The sequence below is a fragment of the Rhineura floridana genome, chromosome 3 (assembly GCF_030035675.1).
Source record: "Rhineura floridana isolate rRhiFlo1 chromosome 3, rRhiFlo1.hap2, whole genome shotgun sequence".
Taxonomy (NCBI): Eukaryota; Metazoa; Chordata; class Lepidosauria; order Squamata; family Rhineuridae; genus Rhineura; species Rhineura floridana.
The window spans coordinates 59,171,463-59,192,853 of NC_084482.1; the positions used below are offsets into that span (position 1 = coordinate 59,171,463).

Here is a 21,391-nt window from a genome sequence, read left to right on the forward strand (position 1 = left end):
ATCAGATCAACTTTTAGCAGCGTAGATTAGCCTTAGGCAGCTGTCAGTTCAGAAAAGAGAAATGTCCAAGCCCCTCTTCCACCATGACATTGTGTACCTGTTGGTTTTCAGCCTGGAAAGCCGTGGCATGTCAGGTTGACTCTTGAAGCAGGTTGTGCAATGAAAAATGTATCCTTGCCTAGCCAGCAGTTATGTGCATTAATCAGTGGAGTCTGCTAAGGAAAGAAAGCATATGGTGCTCTCACTCATAGAGACCTGGGTGACATAAAAAGTGTTAAGCCCAAGTGGAAAGTGTGTGTTCACTGTGGGATGCTGCTGGACTCATGCCATCAGCTCAGTTGAAAGGTCAGCTCCATCAGGCCTCTTCTGCCTCAGCTGTGACCTGATAGCAGTTATTCCAGCAGTGGGAGCAATGGGAAGCAGCAGGGCTCATTCCATCACATCTGCTGAAAGACTAGCTCTGTCAGGCATATCCTGTCCCTGAATGGTTTCCATTCCAGCCAAGGACTGTTTAACTTTAAGAGTTAGCCCCTGCATCTGCATTTTACCTCTTCCCTCCTTGTCACTTTTTTCCTTGTGTGTCATACCTTAGATCAGTGGTTCTCAACCTTTTTTGCTCCATTCCCCCCTTTCACCATTGTTCAGAATATAATTCCCCCCTTCCCAAGATAGTCTCTCATAGCGTGTTGACGTTTCGCAAGTGACGGTGGAGTTTCTCATGAGAAATTTCTTAGTTTATATTATAACAGAATTTCTTGGAGCACTTTCTGGTCTTTAAATAATAATTTAATTTTGCAAATGAAAATAATGCTGCATGTTCAAGAATCGATTTTAATCTGTGACATTCAATAAACGTTATTGAATGTCGCAGATTAAATTAAAAACAAACTACAATTTTACAGATTGTACATAATCTACAGGACATCACACTTTGCTGAATAGTGGTCTCAATTCCCCCCCCGGAACCCTAAAATTCCCCCCTGGGGGGAAATTCCCCCCTTGTTGAGAACCCATGCCTTAGATTGTTAGCCTGCAAGCAAGGTCTCTCTTGTTTCAAATTGATTTTATATATGCTGCTCTGAAAACATTTGTGGTTGAAGCATGGGACACAATACTCCAAATACATGGATACATACTGATATTGACATGCATTACCTAATGTACATGCTGCTTCTGTTGTGGAAAAGAAGGTGGAACTTGGCAAAGGAAATAGGTCAGTTCTTCACCCTTGATTGAACTGAGATGGTAAAAATTTACTGTTTTTCTCTTAGACGGGACAAGGTGCAGAGGTCTTGAAGTTAACTATTTATTTGATTTATATCCTGCCCTTTCTCCCAGTAGGAGCCCAGGGCGGCAAACAAAAGCACTAAAAATACATTAAAACATCATAAAAACAGACTTCAAAATATATTAAAGCATAACAACTATTAAAACATATTAAAACAAAATATCTTTAAAAACATTTTTTAAAGCTTTAAAAAAATTTAAAGGTTAAAATCATGTTTAAAAATGTATTAAAAAGCAATTCCAACACAGATGCAGACTAGGATAAGGTCTCTACTTTAAAAGGCTTGTTGAAAGAGGAAGATCTTCAGTAGACGTCGAAAAGATAACAGAGATGGCGCCTGGCTAATAGTTAAGGGGAGGGAGTTCCAAAGGGTAGGCACCACTACACTAAAGGTCTATTTCCTATGTTGTGTTGAACGGATATCCCCAAAAGATGGTATCTGCAGGAGGCCCTCACCTGCAGAGCTCAGTGATTGACTGGGTATATAAGGAATAAGACGATCTTTCAGGTATCCTGGTCCCAAGCTCTATAGGGCTTTATAGAACCTTGAATTAGCCCTAGCTGATAGATAGCCAGTACAATTCTTTTCAGTAGCGGAGTGACATGTTGGCGATAACCTGCTAGAGGGAGCAGTCTCACTGCTGCATTTTGCACCAGCTGCAGCTTCCGGACATACCTCAAGGGTAGCCCCACATAGAACGCATTACAGTAATCCAATCTGGAGATTACCAGTGCATGGACAACAGTGGTTAGGCTATCCCGGTCCAGAAACGGCTGGATAACAGGATTGCACTCTCCCTGTCCTCACGAAAAAGGTCATCCATCAGGGCGACCAAGGCCGATTCAGTCCCATAACTAGACATGAACCCAGAATGGAATGGGTCAAGATAATCTGTTTCATCCAAGAGTACTTGCAATTGTTGCGCCACAACCCTCTCAATCACCTAAAAAGGGGATATTTGCAACCGGACGGTAGTTGTCGCAAACCAATGGGTCCAGGGTGGGTTTCTTCAAGAGCAGTCAAATCACTGCCTCTTTCAGGATGGTTGAACTACTCCCTCCTGCAACGATGCATTGACTACACCCTAGATCAACTTGGTCACACACCCCCAGCAAGCTTTAATAAGCCAAGAAGGGCAAGGGTCAAGAGGACATGTTGTTGGCCACATCGTTGCAAGTACCTTGTCCACATCATCAGGCCACATCAGCTGAAACCATTCCCAAGAAGTTGCAGCTGAGGTTGCACTGGACACCTCACTGGGGACTACTGTAGATGTGGATGAGGCATCAAGATTGCTATGGAGGCGAGGAACTTTACCCTCAAAGTGTCTTGCAAACAATTCACAGTGGGCCTCTGAAGGGTCTAAAACTCAATTTCCTGGAGTTTATGTGAACAGACCCCTGACAATATGGAAAAGCTTCACTGGACAGCTACTGAGGATGCAATGGAGGCAGAGAAGTTGGCCTTCGCTGCCCTCACCATTGCACAGTAGGCACAGTTATTATGTTTCGCTCATGCCCAATCAGCCTCACAGCATGTCTTTCACCACTTGTGCTCTAGCCGTTGTCCAGCCTGTTTCATTGCCCTTAGCTCACTGGTATACCAGAGTGCAAAGTGGGCTTCACAATGGCAGAGAGGGCGCTCGGGGGCAACCGTGTCAAGAGCCCAACGCACCTTGCTGTTACACAGCATGACAAGGGCTTCAATAGGGTCACCTACTCTATCTACTGGGAACTCCCCCAGGGCATTCAGGAATCCAATGGATTCCTTTAGTCTCTGCGGGTGGACCATCTTAATCTTTCCATCACTCCTGCAGGGTAGAATCGGAGCCATAAGTCTAAACTTCACCAGGAAGTGGACTGACCATGACAATGGGGTGCCATCCATCCCCCTATCTTCGGACCACCCCTTCATCTGTAGCAAAAACCAAGTCGAGGGTGTGCCCTGCCCTATGAATTGGGCTGGTGACAATTGACACAGTCCCATGGCCGTCATGGAGGCCATGAAGTCCCGAGCCAGAACACTAGAGGCAGCCTCAGGACTGAAATCACCCAGGACTATCATTCCGGGGTTCCTCCAATACCACAGCCAAGACAGTCTCCGCCAGCTCAGTCAGAGAAGTTGTCGGGCAGTAGGGTAGATGGTACACCACCACCAGCCCTAGTTTACTGTCTCCTTGGCTCTACACCAGGTGCAGGCCCTCACAGCCAGCTCCAAGACAGAGTGGTTTCTTGGTGACAGAGATGGAAGTTCTGTAGACCACAGCTATTCCTCCCCCCATCCCTGCAGCCTGTGCTGGTGTTGCACTGCGTATCCAGGTGGGCAAAGTTGGGTCAGATCATCTCCTCCTAGCTCACCCACTCAGGTCTCGGTTTTGTTGTTGTTGTTGTTATATGCCTTCAAGTCGATTACGACTTATGGTGACACTATGAATCAGTGACCTCCAAGAGCATTTGTCATGAACCACCCTGTTCAGATCTTGTAAGCTCAGGTCTGTGGCTTCCTTTATGGAATCAATCCATCTCTTGTTTGGCCTTCCTCTTTTTCTACTCCCTTCTGTTTTCCCCAGCATTGTCGTCTTTTCTAGTGAATCATGTCCTCATTATGTGTCCAAAGTATGATAATCTCAGTTTCATCATTTTAGCTTCTAGTGACAGTTCTGGTTTAATTTGTTCTACGACCCAGTTATTTGTCTTTTTTGCAGTCCATGGTATGCTCAAAGCTCTCCTCCAACACCACATTTCAAACGAGTTGATTTTTCTCTTTTCCACTTTTTTCACTGTCCAGCTTTCACATCCATACATAGAGATCGGGAATACCATGGTCTGAATGATCCTGACTTTAGTGTTCAGTGATACATCTTTGCATTTGAGGACCTTTTCTAGTTCTCTCATAGCTGCCCTGGCCAGTCCGAGCCTTCTGATTTCTGACTATTGTCTCCATTTTGGTTAATGACTGTGCCGAGGTATTGATAATCCTTGACAAGTTCAATGTCCTCATTGTCAACATTAAAGTTACATATATATATATATATATATATATATATATATATATATATATAAATAAATTCTCAATTGATGGAAGAGTTGGCAAATGGTTTCTAACTGCTTCTGCTGTACAGGACATTACATGGCAGTGATATGCCCTAAAAGCCTGTGTGGTCCAGTGGACAGAGAGTTCAATTTGAAACCTGAGTTCAGTTTTCCCCTCTCCTGTGGCATTTTGTAGAGAGAAATAAGTGGGTGCCAATTTGTTATTTCCTTTTATAATAAGTCATTATACAGTTTGGGAATAGAATTAAGACAAAATTATTCCAAAGTATTCTAAGACCATTTTATTAGAATAAGGCTGCAATCCTAACTCCACTTCCCTGGGAGTAAGCCCCACTGCATTCAGTAGAACATATAGAGTAGACATGGTGAGGCTTGTGCTGCAAGTCATTACTGTATATCAGCCCTATATTGCACTCTCAGAGCTATCCATTGGGATATGACACAAGAATCCTTGGGGGAATAGCAGCAAACAAGGACCCAAATATTCTTTGCACTGCTGTGAACACTTAAAAAGGGGGAAGGGGGAAAGATGGAAGGTCAAAGAGTGCTTTATATTAGACTGTGGGCAGGGGGAAAGCAGTGGGCAAAGGACAGTTCTTGGAAGGGAGGATGAAAGCTTACAACTAGATTATTCATTATGAAACAAATAGGAAAAGTAGGCTTAGTCTAGATGGATCATTTTCAGTTCACAATTGATTTTACTGAAAGTCCTCATTGCATGCAAGCCATGAAATGTGCACAAAGGAATCTACTTTGTGCTATTGATCCAGATTGCTGTTCAACAATGTACAAGAGGAGAGAACAGTGTTTTTATATTTTATATTTACCACTTAGGGATTTTTTTAAAGCAGTGTATATATTTTTGTGTGTGTGCCTTAAATTTTTACTCTTTTTTTGTGCTGTCTTTTCATATATGTAAAGCATTTTTATACAGTCACGAGAGTGGTTATATACTATAGCCAGTGTGGATTTTTCACATTCTGCAACGTTAAATTGAAAATACCCCCCATGCCATCCTGATGCTTCCCATAAGCTCATTTCAAAACAAAACCTTACAAAACTTATACTCCTGAACTCAGAAACGCTTGCGTAACAACCCTCTAAATTTTCATGGCAATACACAAAACAGAGAGAATAGAGAGGTCAAAGTCTAAAAAGAGAGGGGGGGAAACCCCAGAGCCCTTTTAGACTTTTTTCTGTCAGAGTTCTCATAATCTGTTGAAATTCATTAAAAATTAGCCATGTTCACAGAGTACCTGTAATCCTGTTACGGACCTTGCCCCATACTCTGACCTTCATCTTCTGCAGTTTAAACATTAAAAAAATACCTAGCTGATTTTTAATTAATTTAACAAATTTTTGCTTGAACTGAATGATAGTGCCAGGCATGCTCAGTAAGAACCAACCGTCAGTGTTCTAAAAGCCAGACTCACAGCTGCTAGGTCTGGCTAATCAGGGGGCCACACCCACACCAGACTTTGATTTCACGAGACAAAGAATCTTGGGAAGTGTAGTTTGTGAAGGGTGCTGAGAGAAGACTCCTGTTCCACTGACAGAGCTCCAGCGGCCAGACTGGTTTAACAGTCAGCCACTCTGATTGAAGGTTTGTGAGGGGAACAGGGCGCCTCCTAGCAACTCTCAGCACCCTTCACTAACTACACTTCCCAGGATTCTTTGAGAGAAGCCATGACTGTCCAAAGTGATATAACGACCTGGTGTGGATGTGGCCAGGGACAGCTTTGGTTTAATTTTGGGTGGGAGGCTACGTGTGCCTGCTGTAGAATAAAAAGGTGGGGGAAACGCTGAAAAGCAATGATACTGTTCACCATGTTTTCCTTTTGGAAAGGAAAGGGGCTTCCCCTCTGCCCAGTGCCCATCCACCCAATCTCCTCCCCTCCTCCTCCCCTCCCTGCTCCTCCCCCGGGTCAGTGTTGGACTACGACCTGGGAGACCAGGGTTCTAATCCCCACATAGCCATGAAGCTCACTGGGTGACCTTTGGGCCAGTCACTGCCTCTTAGCCTCAGAGGAAGGCAATGGTAAAACCACCTCTGAATACCGTTTACCGTGAAAACCGTATTCATAGGGTCGCCATAAGTCGGGATCGACTTGAAGGCAGTGCATTTCCATTTTCAAACATGATTGCACAGAAATAAATCCCACTGAACTCAAAAAGTATGCAAATGATCAAACCCACCCTCCATTCTCCTCCCTCCTATCCCCTCTCTCTTGCCCCTTCCCTCTCCCTTCCTTTGCCCCTCCCTCCCCATCCCCTTCCAATCCCGTGCTTCCCCTTCCCCCTCCTCCCCCTCCCCTTCCTCCTCCCCATGGTCAGTTTTACCTATCCTAAGCATGATTGCATAGGAGTAAGTACCATTGAACTCTATAAGCACGCAAATGATCAAACCTGTCCTCCCCTCCCCCTTCCTTTGCCCCCCTCCAATCTGCTCCTTCCCCTTCTCCCTTCCCCTCCTCCTCACCCATGGTCAGTTTTACCTGTCCTAACCTTGATTGCATAGGAGTAAATCCCATTGAACTCAATAAGCATGCAAATTATCAGACCTGCCTTTTCCTCTTTCCCCTCCCCTCTTCCTTCTTCCTCTCCTCCCCTCTTCCTTCTTCCTCTCCTCCCCTCTTCCTTCTTCCTCCTCCCCTGCCCGCTCCAGCCCTCCCTCCCTTGTCCTAAGCATGATTGCACGGGAGTAAATCCCACTGAACTCAATAAACATGCAAATGATCAAACCTGTCCTCCTTCCCTCCCTCTCCTGCCTGCTCCCCTCCCCCTTCTCCCCTCTGCCCTTCCTCCCCTCCCTCCTTCTCCTCCTCCCCTCCCCATCCCCTGTGGTCAGTTTCACCTATCCTAAGCATGATTGCAGGGGAGTAAATCCCACTGAACTCAATAAGCATGCAAATGATCAAGCCATTCTCAGCAAACTTGCACAGGATCCCATTTCTTACCTCCCAGATTAAAAAGCAGAGAAATTCACGTATAGGCTAAAAACCTGGCGGTTTAAGAATGTACCTATAGCCAACAGATATTTCTATCAAACTTTAAAAAGCAGGGAAATTGGGCAGCTATAGTGACTGCACCAAGGAAGCAGGAGACCTGACCTCCTCTCTGAGATATTGTACTGCCCTACAAATTGGTCAAAATGCAAACACAATTTGGGTTGGTCTTTCACAGTCCAATCCACTTCCTGTGTAGCTTGGAAGAATTTGGTAACATGTGCCTCTGAGCATATGGTGAGTGGTGGCAACACCTGCCATCTCCAAAGATAGAGAATTATATTTGTGTATGTTTGTTGGTGTTCTTCTTACTTTGCTTCTTTCCTGTGTTACTATTGTTTCTACAGGGAATCTAATATAGAGAATTATTTTCCTCATTATTCATCCTAGAAATCTGTGTCAAATTTATTTTTATTAATTTCAAAGCCTTTTTATTGGTCAATGTCATATGATGGTGAAGACAGCCTTTTGTGTTTCAAATTGGAGGTTATGTTCTATTTCTATTTTGGGTGCATTAACAGTTGAATCTGGACCTGCAGTTTGATGAAAAATCAGACTGATTACAATAACTGGTAGCTTATTGGCTGCCTCTGGCCCTCGCCCAGATTTTTTTTAGCCTCCTTTATCTTATCACCCCACTCCTCAACCCCACATGTCAGACTGGGAGTGCAGTGCATCTTTTATTTCCTGGCAGCCAACTCTTATTAGGACACCTCTACAGTTTAAGCCTTTTCTTTCTGACTGTGCTTGAAATCAGCATTAGCCAGTCCGGTGTGAGGGAGAACTGCACTCTGCTTGCAACTTGCCAAGCACCCCCTTCCCATTAGGTAATAAAATTGCCTCAGAGGCTTCTGGAGCTTTTTCATGTGAACCCAAACAGACCCAAGTAATTGATGCCTCTGTGTGTATTCCTCCAGCTTTACATTTCTGGAGCAGTGAGGATGAATCCATGAGCAACTAGCTCACATTCCATTGTAGTGATGTGTGAACTGGTCCTAATGCTGATTTTGATACAGATTGTTAGTTGAAGTCCCCTTACTCTGTGAGCATATCCTGAACACAGGGTGGAGAGTTACAAGAATTAGTTTGCTGTGTTGCATACTGCCCACTAGAGTTTTGAGTTTTTTACTAGCTGTGTCTAGATGTTTCTCTTCTCTCCAGCATTTGTCATCCCATGTACACATGCACATATACCTGCTTCACTGTAAGATGCTATCTCCCGAACTAGCATCATTCTAGTAAGAGGATTTTTTCCCAAAGGTTTCTGTAGACCAAGCAGTATGTATTTGGCATGAAGAAGGGATGCTCCTTGTGTGGATATGGAATTAGGAAGGGCGCCATGTGGCATTTCGATGAGGTTACTCATTTTTATGTTTTGGAAATTCAAGCAGCTTGTAAAATTATGGTGATATGGAGGTGGTTTGCCACAAAGATAATTCTATTTATGAGAATGCTCCAGAGAGTTAATGGTGGTTACCAAGCAGTATATGAAAAGATTATAGGATCAGTTTTGTTTTCTTGAGTCCGTACCTAAAGGGCGGGGGGACAAAATGGTGGTAACCCTGTATAAATTTCACTGTTCTTGTTGCTTTGGATATAAGGAAGTGGAGTCCTTGAGATAAATTGCTTATATGACTCGGCTATCAGTAACTGTGAACATGTCAGTATTCAAAAGATGAAGTGGGAAACAAAATAGGCTTTGACATATTAGACTTGTTTTCCACGACAGTTGGAAGGTTTTATATAGACAGAGATGCTGGATTCTGAGAAGCATATGCGACCCTAGTGCCATGAGTGACCTTGTAGTTCTGAATAGGCAATGTCAAAGAATGAAGTTAATCATTTCACTTCAAGGAGCACATAGTTCAAAGTGGACTTGAATTTGTTTAATATTTTCTGTTAAGTTTGATCCACAATAGGCATAGGCAGTATAAACCAGTACTCAAATTACAGGGGGACTCTTTTCTTTTTAGTGACAACTCCCTTAGCTACTGTTTTTAGGGTCTGTCAGGATGTGCAGCTTATGGATTTCATTACTACCTCCCCACCACATTTGTCCCATAAGTCAAGCATTGATGTAACCTCTGGATATTGGCTGGTTCTGATGAGTGGCCAGTTAATAGGATGCTTTCTGGCAGGCACCCTAATTCTGAGTTCCTCGGTCTCCTCTGATTGCTGTACCCTCAAAGTCTGTCTTTAAATATGGCTTTAAATGTTCTCTGCAGTGGAAGCATGCATTAATATTCTGTGTGTCATAGTATCTGATTAATTGGGTTGGGCCTTCTGTTTCTCAGCTACAGCTAAAGACAGTTTGTACAAATGCCAAAACAATCCATCTTGGCCAATTCGTTATCCTAAGCAGCCACTTCTTCCACTTAATATACAAGGTGTGCATGGGTGGGGAGTGAGTTCCTCTTTTTGGACTCAAAATGGTCAGTGTCCCTGGGTCTGGTTACAATGGTCTTCATAGGCTTCCATCCCTAGAACTCAAGGGCTGTAATCCACAAAGTGAAAATTCAGTGAAAAATCAAAATAAAGAGGGACTGCATGAAAGAGATAAACATTTTTAGCCATTCTGTGTTTTGGTTTTGGATTGTTGCTTTCTGTTTTAGAGGCTGTTATGACCAGGAGGTTCAAGAGGTCAGCACAGTAAATAAAGATTTAAGAAAGAAAAAGGAACCTAACAAATCATGGGAAGATGAAGCTTAAGCAGAAATTTACTGCCCTTTTTTTTGGCTAAAAGGCAACTGTGGCTGGTGCCCATTGAGAATGATAGGGCAGAAGGCAGGTAGACCAACAGTAGGTGAAGCCAGAGCCAACGACAAGCAGAGCCAATACCTCTAGTTTTGCCCCATCCTTCTCCCTGCTAAGTTCTTCAGAGGCAACACAGATTCAGGAGGGGGCAGCTGATAAGAAGTGCCCCTGCCTGGACTGGTTGTAAGTAAGAAGGCAGGCAAGGTGAGGACTGGCTGAGGGCAGACTGGGGTTGGTAGAGAGTGCTCCATTTGCCCTAACGGACAAGCCTCCAAAAGGTCGGGGAAGAGAGTGGAATGAAGGAGTTAGACTGCTGTTGGAGAAGGACGAAGAAACTGAAATTGGAAGAAAGAAGTATTAAAAGCCGCAATGGATCCAGACTCCAGGGACAGAAAAAGCTAAACTGAGAGGGTTAAAAGCTGATGGACTAAGATGAACTTGAAACTGCCTTGTTGCTAAGTATTGGCTTACATATGGAAGCAGTTTAGATTACATCTATCTGAATGTGTTTTTTCCATGTTTTATTGGTTGTTCAAACTGTTCTAAAATTATTCTCACACATCCTAAAAAAATCTACTTAACTATTAAAATGCTGCCTTTGATAAAGAATTTTTCTTAGTGTAAACCACATTTGTTTGGGTTTATTCACCCCATGCCTAATTGCCTGCTGTCCTAGTCAACTCTGTACTGGATAGTGAGTTAAGGCAAGAGTTCTAGAACCAAAGTTGTGTGCGATTTGGACTTTGTCCAAGGTGAAGCAGGGCTTTCTCAAAGTTTCTTAAAGTTAATCGAGTTGCTCCCAAAGCCTTGAGTCTGCCTCAGATATTCAAAGGATGCAGATAGAGACACTGTCTCAGACTGTTACATTTCCCTTCTTAAAAAAGGAAGATGCCAGGCATTGTTTGGAGAGGAGAAGCAGGGAGGTATAGTTTAGCGACTGACAGTTTCAGCTTCCAACCAGGGAATAAGTTTACCAGGGATCTTCTTTTTACTTCCAAATGCAGTGTGGCAATTCTGGCCAGTTGAGCAGAAAACAAAAACAAAGCTTCAAGCTGTGTTTCATTTGTCATAAGTGCTAAACCTCTGCACCTATTCACTTGAAATGTTACATTACTTACCGAAGGGACATCTCTACAGAGTGTGCAATTTTCATATGAATTGTCCAAAAAACCTACAAGGGAGCAAAGCAAATCCCTCCCCTCACACCCCAAATCTTTAAAGCCTCTTTGCATGAAACATCTTGTACCTATTGTTGTTATGTGCCTTCAAGTCGATTTTGACTTATGGCGACCCTATGAATCAGCGATCTCCAGTAGCATCTGTTATAAACCACCCTCTTCAGATCTTGTAAGTTCAGATCTGTGGCTTCCTTTATGGAATCGATCCATCTTTTGTTTGGCCTTACTCTTTTTCTACTCCTTTCTGTTTTTCCCAACATTATTGTCTGTTCTAGTGAATCATGTCTTCTCATGTGTCCAAAGTATGATAACCTCAGTTTCATCATTTTAGCTTGTAGTGATAGTTCTGGTTTAATTTGTTCTAACACCCGATTGTTTGTCTTGTTGCAGTCCATGGTACCCATAAAGCTCTCCTCCAACACCACATTTCAAATGAGTTGATTTTTTTCTTATCAACTTTTTTCACTGTCGGACTTTTACACCCATACATAGAGATTGGGAATACCATTGTCTCAGTGATCCTGACTTTAGTGTTCAGTGATACATCTTTGCATTTGAGAACCTTTTCTAGTTCTCTCATAGCTGCCCTCACCAGTCCTAGCCTTCTTCTAATTTCTTGACGATTGCCACCATTTTGGTTAATGACTGTGCCAAGGTATTGATAATCCTTGACAAGTTCAATGTCCTCATTGTCAGCTTTAAAGTTACATAAATCGTCTGTTGTCAATACTTTAGTCTTCTTGACATTGAACTGTAGTCCTGCTTTTCATAGAATAGCAGAGTTGGAAGGGGCCTATAAGGCCATCAAGTCCAACACCCTGCTCAATGCAGGAATACATATTAAAGCATTCCCAACAGATGGCTGTCCAGCTGCGTCTTGAATGTTTCCAGTGTCGGAGAGCCCACTACCTCTCTAGGTAATTGGTTCCACTGTCATATGGCTCTAACAGTTAGGACGTTTTTCCTGATGTCCAGTCGAATTCTGGCTTCCTGCAGCTTGAGCCCATTATTCTGTGTCCTGCAATCTGGGACGATCGAGAAGAGATCCCGGCCCTCCTCTGTATGACAACCTTTCATGTACTTGAAGAGTGCTATCATATCTCCCCTCAGTCTTCTCTTCTCCAGGCTAAACATGCCCAGTTCTTTCAGTCTCTCCTCATAGGGCTTTGTTTCCAGTCCCCTGATCATCCTTGTTGCCCTCCTCTGAACCTGTTCCAGTTTGTCTGCATCCTTCTTGAAGTGCGGAGACCAGAACTGGATGCAGTATTCAAGATGAGGCTTTTGTGCTTTCCTCTTTAACTTCCAACAGCATTTGTTTCAAATCATTACTGGTTTCTGCTAGTAATAAGGTATCGTCTGCATATCTTAAATTATTGATATTTCTTCCTCCAATTTTCACACCTCCTTCATCTTGGTCCAGTCCGACTTTCCATATGATATGTTCTGTATATATATTAAACAAATAGGGTGATAAATTACACCCCTGTCTCACACCCTTTCCAATTGGGAACCAATCATTTTCTCCGTATTCTCTTACAGTAGCCTCTTGTCCACTGTATAGGTTGTGCATCAAGACAATCAGATGCTGTGGCATCCCCATTTCTTTTAAAGAATTCCATGGTTTTTCATGATCTACACAGTCAAAGGCTTTGCTGTAATCTATAAAGCACAGGGTGATTTTCTTCTGAAATTCCTTGGTCTATTTCATTATACAATGTATGTTTGCGATATGATCTCTGGTACCTCTTCCCTTTCTAATTCCAACTTGGATATCTGGCATTTCTCACTCCATATATGGTAAGAGCCTTTGTTTTAGCATCTTGAGCATTACTTTACTTGCTTAGGATATGGTAATATCAAAAATCAGAGTAAGACCAACAAAGCAATCATAATGCCAAAGTACACCCACTGTACCTCTCTAAATTTGGTGGGCATTCTCTTAGAAGGGATAACTATGTCTGCAAATTCAGCTAATTCTGTCAAAAAGTTATAGCTGTCTATTCATTTTTCCCATGAAATTCAATGGGGAGATTTCAGATTGTCCAAACCAAGGTTTTTATTCAGAGCCGAGGTGAAGAGCGTCATGTCTGAAGCTGTGAGAATGCCTTGTAGTGGGATAAGAACTTTATCTGTCTTTGGTGTACATACCTATTCTTTAGTGGAAGTAGTCAAGCAATTAACATTTCCACTTGATGGCAGCAATGAGGACCAAAGAAGGAGGTTTGCTCACTTCCCCGGTCTATTGAGGTGTTGCTACAGAGATACACAAGGAGAGTAACGATGAGTTGAAAGCTGTAGAAATGGGATTTATGGAGAAACCACACAACTAGAGTCAAGCATGAGATTTTAGGTTGGGAGGTGAGTGAACTGAGGCACGTTTTATTTAACTTATTTCAGGATGGGTTTATTTTCAGTTATGATTAACACCGTTACAGTTCCTGTTGGATGGAGTTCCTGCTAGGGCTGTTCCAGGGCCCAGATCCAAAGAACTGCATAGTTCTGTGTGCCTAAGGGAGATTTCAGGTTCTTTGTTCCTCCCCTCAAGCAGCATCATAAATTCTTCTCCCCCCCATATGAAAAGCATTTTGCTATGGCATGGAAAGCCTACTGTTTAAAAATACTGTTTTTTAAAAAATTCTCCTGAGCACATCCCAAGCTGTTTGGGCACACCTAAAGTAGTTCTCTGAATCTCAGCTTAGGGTGTTTAAGCTATGTGTATTTCCCAGTTGATGGAGAAGAAAATCCTGAACTCTTATTGCTCATTTATTAGAGTTTCAGAAAACATAATGAAGCTGAAGAGTGTCCAATGGTCAAGGAACAAATCTTCAAACTGTGAAGGCCCTTGTCTTCTTCATCTTGATGCTCAATTTTCTGTTTATGCACATCTGACAGCCCTATGCATTCTTTTTGTTTCTATCACTACTGTTTATTATTGGGCATTAGACATGCTTTGTCTTGTCACAGCAAATCTTTTTTTTTTTGCAAGCAAATAAACACCACTATATGTTGTAGTAGTAAATGTCAGGTAAGTGTGTGTGCTTCATGCCCACTTTTCAACTCCAATTTTTAGTGCTTTGTTTTCAGTCCCTGTTAGGTTTCCTCCCAATTGAGATTAGCCACAGGCAACCTATTTCACTTTTTCTTATGCAGAACAATGTCAGTGTGTTCTTTATAAATACTCTAAATTTTATGGAAGCCAGTTGCAAGCACTCCTGTATCTGTAATTTATGTAAAATACAGGCCCACTCTCCTTTAACAAATGCTGTCAAAAACCAAAGGGCATGAGCATTGTCTCTTGTGTGCTCCTATGCTGCCCAAAACCAGTCTTTCAAATGCCCTTTCAGCCAAAACAGTACATGCGTATGCTAGGAAGCTTCTTCAGTGCACTTTTACTAATGTGAGTGAGACTGTGGACCCTAGGGTAAAGAGGATGTGTTAAGTTCAAAGACAACAGTTTTATTTTATTTTTTATTTTAGGACAGAAGTAGCAACAGTGATGAGTCAAGCTCATTTCCTAAGAGGCAGATGCCCCTGAGAGAAAGTGTTATGGCTGGATAAAACCTGTTTAAAAGATAGCCATGTATACTTCAGTATTGGATTGCCCATCCCCACCCCAGTGTTCAACCTGATGCTGAATGCACATATTGATCTTCTCATAGATCTTTCCTTTATATGTAGTGCTGCTTTCTCCAGTGAAATGCTTTTTCCTTATCTCTTGAACTATAGTAGAGATCCAGGACAGAGATTAGAGGGGAAAATATGTATTTTTGTGAGCCTAGCTTCTGATCTGACTTAACCATGTTCTTTCTTTTCTCTCTGTGTCTTTCTCTCTCCTTCCTTTGTCTTCCAGCATTTGTCGTCATGATAATTATAGCCCTTCTCCGGATTGCCAAGGGCCAAGGGGAAGGTCATCCCCCTCTAGCAGAACTCTCGGGAATCCGAAATCTCTTTGGAGTATGTGTTTATTCCTTCATGTGCCAGCACTCTCTGCCATCTCTTATTACTCCCATCTCCAAGAAGAAACATGTCAACAAGTTGGTCCTGCTGGATTACACCTTAATCCTGGGTTTCTACAGCCTCTTGTCCTTCACCGCTATCTACTGCTTTCGTAATGGGACTCTCATGGACATGTACACACTCAACTTCACCAACTGTGACATTGTCAATATTGCTGTTATACGATTCTTCCTGGGCCTCTTTCCTGTCTTCACCATCAGCACCAACTTTCCTATAATAGCTGTGACTCTGAGAAACAATTGGAAGACCCTCTTCCACCGGGAAGGAGGAACCTACCCATGGGTAGTAGATAGGATTTTTTTCCCAGTCATCACACTAATTCCTCCCATTATTGTGGCTTTCTGCACCCATGATTTGGAGTCCTTGGTGGGCATTACTGGGTCCTATGCTGGGAATGGGATCCAGTATATCATCCCTGCTTTCTTAGTGTACTGTAGCCGAAAAGACACTCAGCTGATCTTTGGAAATGGCACGCTTAATAAACATTTGTCCCCTTTCCGGCACACATTCTGGATTGGGTTTGTACTACTCTGGGGCCTTTTTTGCTTTCTGTTTGTGACTGCAAATATCATCTTGAGTGAAACAAAGCTCTGATGATGGAACAATCTTATAATAGAGGAACCTGAAAGTGACCTCTAAGGTTTCTAGTCCTGGTCTTGCACCAGTTGAGAAGTTGCTAATCCAGTCTTGAGCTTGAAATTTTGGGTGCATTGCAGATTGTTCAACTCCCTTCTTAATTCAGATTTTCCCTGCAACATATGAAGCTGTGGATTTGCTGCTGTGGTCACCCATCATCTGACATTTTGCCTTGATCATAGATTCCACACAAACTATCTTCCTATCTTTTACTGTCATATGTCAAAGGCTGTCAGATATATGTCTGTTCCTCAAGAGTGATGGAGAGTGCCAACATTGCTGAAACCAGTCAAGCAAGCAGCCAGTGAAAGCAAGCAGTGATCCCTTAACCCATCATATCCTCTGAGGTTGCTTTCTTTTCTCTAAGCTAACTGGGGGGGAAATCAGGAGCTGGATGGCTGCAACTGTTTAAATCAGACTTCATAACTATTGACATGTTCATGGTGTAATGGCAGCCTAAACTGTGAAACAAAAGAGAGAATGCCCCAATGGTAGTTCTTCCCACTTCAACACTTTTGTTGTTTCCTTCATTTCTGTTACAACCTTTCCAGCACACATTTGCCTTGTTGCATGTAATGTGGGCCCTGGGATTAGACGCATAGAAGTTGTTGTGGATCTAAATGAACACTTTTCAACTGATGAGCATTTTGCTTCTGTTCACCTTTATGTTTTCTGTAAGTAATTTCCAGTCTCAAATTTCCCTCCTTGTTTATATGCAGTGTATAGATGAGTGAAAAGGAAATACTGTTCAGAACCCCAGTCTAGGTGGGTAGCACAGAGCCCTCATGTGATGCGGAATAAAAGGGAAAGCCTATTTCCACAGTCTCTTTATGCTGCTGCGTAGGTTCAGCATTGCCATGGTCCTCTATGTCACAACAGTGCTGAGGCAGCAGGGGAGGCTTTGGCTGCAGCACTTAGCATTGTGTACATGAAGGTGCCAATTACTTGCTGGATGGGTAATGTGTGAAAGAAGCACAGGTTTCTTTCTAGCACCTTAAATGGGTGTTGCCAGATGCAGAAGCTAGCACCTAACCTTGTCTTGATGCAGAAATTATATAAATAAGTATAACTAGAGAGAATAAAATCATGAAAGGAAGCTAAAGAGAGAGATATTAATGAAACCACTGTTTTGTGTCTTCTGTCTGAAAATAAACCATTATATCCTAAAGCACACTAAATTCCAAAGAAAACTTAATCCCGCTAATTAAAATTAATCTCTTACCTCATTTCAGGTTCATGTATTTTTAAAATAAAAACTGCTGCCACCATTTTTCTCTGTGATCTATGCATCCTATTTTACTATCTACATAGATTCGAACTCCATCTGGCCATAGTTCTGTGCCTTTAAATCTGGGTCTGCCACAGTCACATCTTAAGAGATGTGAATGAGGGAGTCTCATTTTAAGAGTAAAAGAGGCATGCAGATCAGGGCCGGTTCTAAAGGGTGGCCAGGTGGGGCACTGGCCCGAGGTCCCCTGGAGCTACAGGGCCCCCTCTGCTCCTCTTCCGTGATCTGCAGCAGGAGCCACGGATCGTAGGACAGGAGCTTCTGAGCCACCCACCATCCCCCCACTTCACCTACCTTTCTCTCTGCTGTTTTTTTGTGGCTGCGCACACTGCACGCGCAGGGTTGCCATCAGTCAAGATGGCAGCCGAGGTTTCCCTAAGGGGCTGAAGCCTCTGCCGCCATCTTGATTGATGGCAGCAATGCATGCGCAGTGCGCGCAGCTGCAAAAAACAGCAGAGAGAAAGGTAGGTGAAGCGGGGGGATGGCGGGCGGCTCAGAAGTTCCTGTCCTGTGATCCACGGCTCCTGCCATGGATTGTGGAAGGGGGAGCAAAGGGGCCCAGGACAGGGTGGTGCCCAATGGCCCTGGCATGCCTGGGGCCGGCCCTGATGCAGATCAAGCAGGGAGCTATTAAATCCTCCCTTGCCTGTGCCTTATTTCCCTATAGTCTGTCCTCCTATGTAACTTTTTCCTCAGCCCAGCCGCTATAACAGAAGTAAATCCACCTGAGAGAGAGGCTCCTGGGGACAAGATCTACAGGGAAGCTTTTCGCTTCACTTGCACAGCCCTTTTGCTCTCTAAATTTTCCTGACTTCATCTCCTTGCTTTATACACAGTTGAGGAAGATCTGGATTTAAAGGCACAGGTCTGCTCCTTGTCTCATGTAGTTTGGGCTATAGGTTCTTTGTTGAAAAGGAGTACTGCCCACTATTCTGTGATGAAGTCACAGAAGCCATTTAGGAGATTGTAGAGTGTAAAAGAGGTCATGGATCACAAATGTTTTAATATGAGGAAACGCCTTTAAATATGTTTAACCTGCTTTTTCTATTGTTGAATTTCATCTTCCAAACCCCTGGATTATGCTTACCTTCTCTAGTCTGGTGTAGCTGTAATATTAAATATGACATTTCATCAAAGTGAGCTGAGAAATTTAATGGTGTTACTTTTTAAAAAATAAAAATTATCCAGTATAATTATCAACATAAAATTGGTTCTGCTACAAAAAGCAGATTGACAGAAGATGTGTTACAAACAAATGCAGCAACTTTTTAAGTGAGGGCAGCGCAACTCTGTTCATAGATAACAAAAACATCTTTGATATGTTGCATAAATCTAAGTTTACCGATTGGGGGAGATTGCTCCAGGAACAAAATAAAACATGATGACATCCCTCTCTTCTGGATCTCAAGCTGTACTTGGCAGCCTTTCCAGTGCATCAGAGAGTCACTACACAACCTGAAAGCTTGCAGATAGCTGATGCTGCTCCTTTGACACTAAGTTACTGAGAGCTGTCTCTGAGTAAATTAGTAAGGAGCAGTGCACTGCCCAGGTTCAGTGAAAACAAAACTACAGATTTTGAGAGGACATGCCCAGGGTCCATTTTAAATGGAAGCCGTCCTGTTACAATTGGTTCATAGGTTTAACAACTGCTTCCTTCTGCCACTCTTTCCTATAATTGTTATAAAACTCTTGTCAGAATGGAGAGACCGCAGATGGCCATGACAGAGTCTTGCATACTGACCCAATCTGTCCTTGTGCAATATGAAACACAGAACGATAGGATCAGTGTTGGCATTTTAGCAGCAGAATAGAGGTGCTTGTGAAATAACCTATAAATGGATGCATTGTGGCAATCTCCTCATCTCTGTCTGGCTGTAGAAGATGCTGAACAATACAAGTACCATGTCTGCTTCAGTCCCGTGGAGAGTTCACTGAATTTCTCAGTGCTTTTGTCTGTGCAGACAAAATGGGTCATTTAAGGCACATCTTCACCCACCAAGTGCAAAAAGTTTTGTTCCCCACACCTTTTGGTGTCTTCCCTACAACTCATCTCAGACCAGTAGCACTTGATTTCAGTAAAAGTAGAAGCTGGGCAAATTGCTGAGCTGCAGAAGTGCTTAATTTACAGTCATACAGCAGGCTTAGTCTGGGACTTGTGCTCCCTCAGAAGCTCTGTGTTCCATCTTGTTGATGTGTGCAACAAAATTCAATTGTACTAATTGCCTTGCACAAGGAATTTGTCCTCTTTTGTAGCCTCACCATTCCCACCACCACAAGCTGTTGTTTAAGATTTCCCCCTACTTCCTCCACCTAAATCCAGTGTTGCATTATGTGCCTTTTTCTCTTAAATTATATTCTTTCTTCTTGAATGTTGCTCCAGAGGTTATGAAATGTGAAATTTCTGTAGTTCCTCTTTGATTTCAACAGAAATTTGACAGGGATGGGTTTCTCTCTGCATGAATAGGAGGAAAACTTTTGAAATGGCTTGACAGTAGTGCCTTGCATTCATCCCTCAGCTTAAAGTTTCCTTTCCTGTTTTCTGACTATTTGCATTGTAGTAACTTCCTAGGTGCCTTCAGTTTATAAGTAATATACCTCAGTTAATGGTGAAAGCACTACAGTAGGAGAGAAATGTATATTGTTAGTTTCACAATATGCCTTAGAACACCAGAGGGATTGAGATGGACCAAGATGGATAAAGCGTGTCTGTATTGTATTTTTACTGGCTTCATTACAAGGCCCCAGGGGATGGGGCAGTGGTGGAATCCAGGGCTCAACCTGCCTGCGTATGATGCAGTGTCTGATATCTTCCCCCCATCTGGTTTCATGTGAGACAATATTTTCAATTGGCTATTAAAATGCAACAATTCTTCACTATGGCTCTTGGCTGCACTGTGTCCTCCGCTTGTCCCTGTATGTAATTATTTTTTTCAGAAAGGCATAAAAAAATAAATGCAGATTATGCATCTGTTACGGTTTGGCCTTTTCCTGCTTGCATTAAGGGAGAGTATTTTGAAGTGGTTTCTGCTGATGGATCAGTTGGCAGAAGCAGCAGGCCTGGTGGGGGGCAGCTAGAGAGGGCAGTCGTGCTGGCAGCAGCTCATGTAGTAATTCTTGTCTTCTCCTGTCCCTCCATATTAACCTCCTACTTTCTGTAGCACTAGGTGTTCTCTGGAAACTCCATTAAAACAGCTGTACCTTACCCCTCTCAATTACATTTCCTCATGCTTAAAAACTAAACAAATTGAATCATTTTGCCACTTCAGGTAACAAATGAAGTTTCTTCTGGCAAATATATTATCATCATAAAGCACAGCTTGATCTATGTTAAAATATTAAAATGCATCTTTAGGATGGAAATAAACAGTTTCTACTTTCTCCTCCTGTAGCTCACATGTTCTCTGAGGAATTAAAGTGTGGTGGGGAATTTATTAGGGAACTGGACTGTAAATCTGAACTCCATGGCAGTAGAGCTTAAATCCATTTTCTTTCTATACTTCAAAGACTATGAGAAGAAAGAGCCACCCTTTAAAGTAAGACAGTTAGAAAAAAATATTTGAGCAGAGGCCTTAGGGGGGAATCATATGTTTCACCTATAGTGTTATACTAGTTGCACTGAAGCTTGTGAAAGTACAAAAATGTCAAATGTCAGCATGGTTCAATGGGTTCCATTCCTAGTCAGTTCTGAAAAATGTCTGGATAGTTTTGGACAAGCCATTCATTCTCACCTGTAGGACACCTATCTGTAGAATTGGATTAATGCCCCTGTCTCAATAGGATTTTTTAAAATTTATAATTAATTTTAATTCTTAATTTTAACATTCTTGTTAAAGTGCTCTGTAAATAGGCTTTGACTTCTTGATTTGCTTTCCCTAAAAAGTTAATGTGGCAGAAGTTGAACCTGTTTTCCTAAAAATATTGAACTATAAGAACATAAGAAGAGCCTGCTAGATCAGGCCAGTGACCCATCCAGTCCAGCATCCTGTTCTCACTTTGGCCAACCATGTTCAAAACCAATGGCAAACTATGTTCAGTGGTAATGCATGAAAGGATAATCCTGCTCTCACAGCCCAATTTTCTATGTCTAACTGGAAAAGAATGTCTCATCCAGATTAGGAACTCATAAGTTAAAATGCCCAGTATGTTGTACATTTTGACAATCACCACAACA

The 21,391-nt window shown here is 42.5% G+C and overlaps 1 protein-coding gene across 2 annotated transcripts in view; it reads left to right on the top strand.

Moving 5' to 3' along the window:
* TMEM104 (transmembrane protein 104) overlaps positions 1 to 20,099 on the top strand; it is a 123,749-nt gene extending 103,650 nt beyond the window's left edge. For both annotated transcript variants that reach the window (XM_061616090.1, XM_061616089.1), the window contains exon 10: positions 15,130 to 20,099. In XM_061616090.1, the coding sequence (XP_061472074.1) occupies positions 15,130 to 15,890 (761 nt within the window). In that variant the 3' untranslated portion in view covers positions 15,891 to 20,099. The remainder of the gene's footprint in view (positions 1 to 15,129) is intronic.
* Positions 20,100 to 21,391: the final 1,292 nt, after the last annotated feature.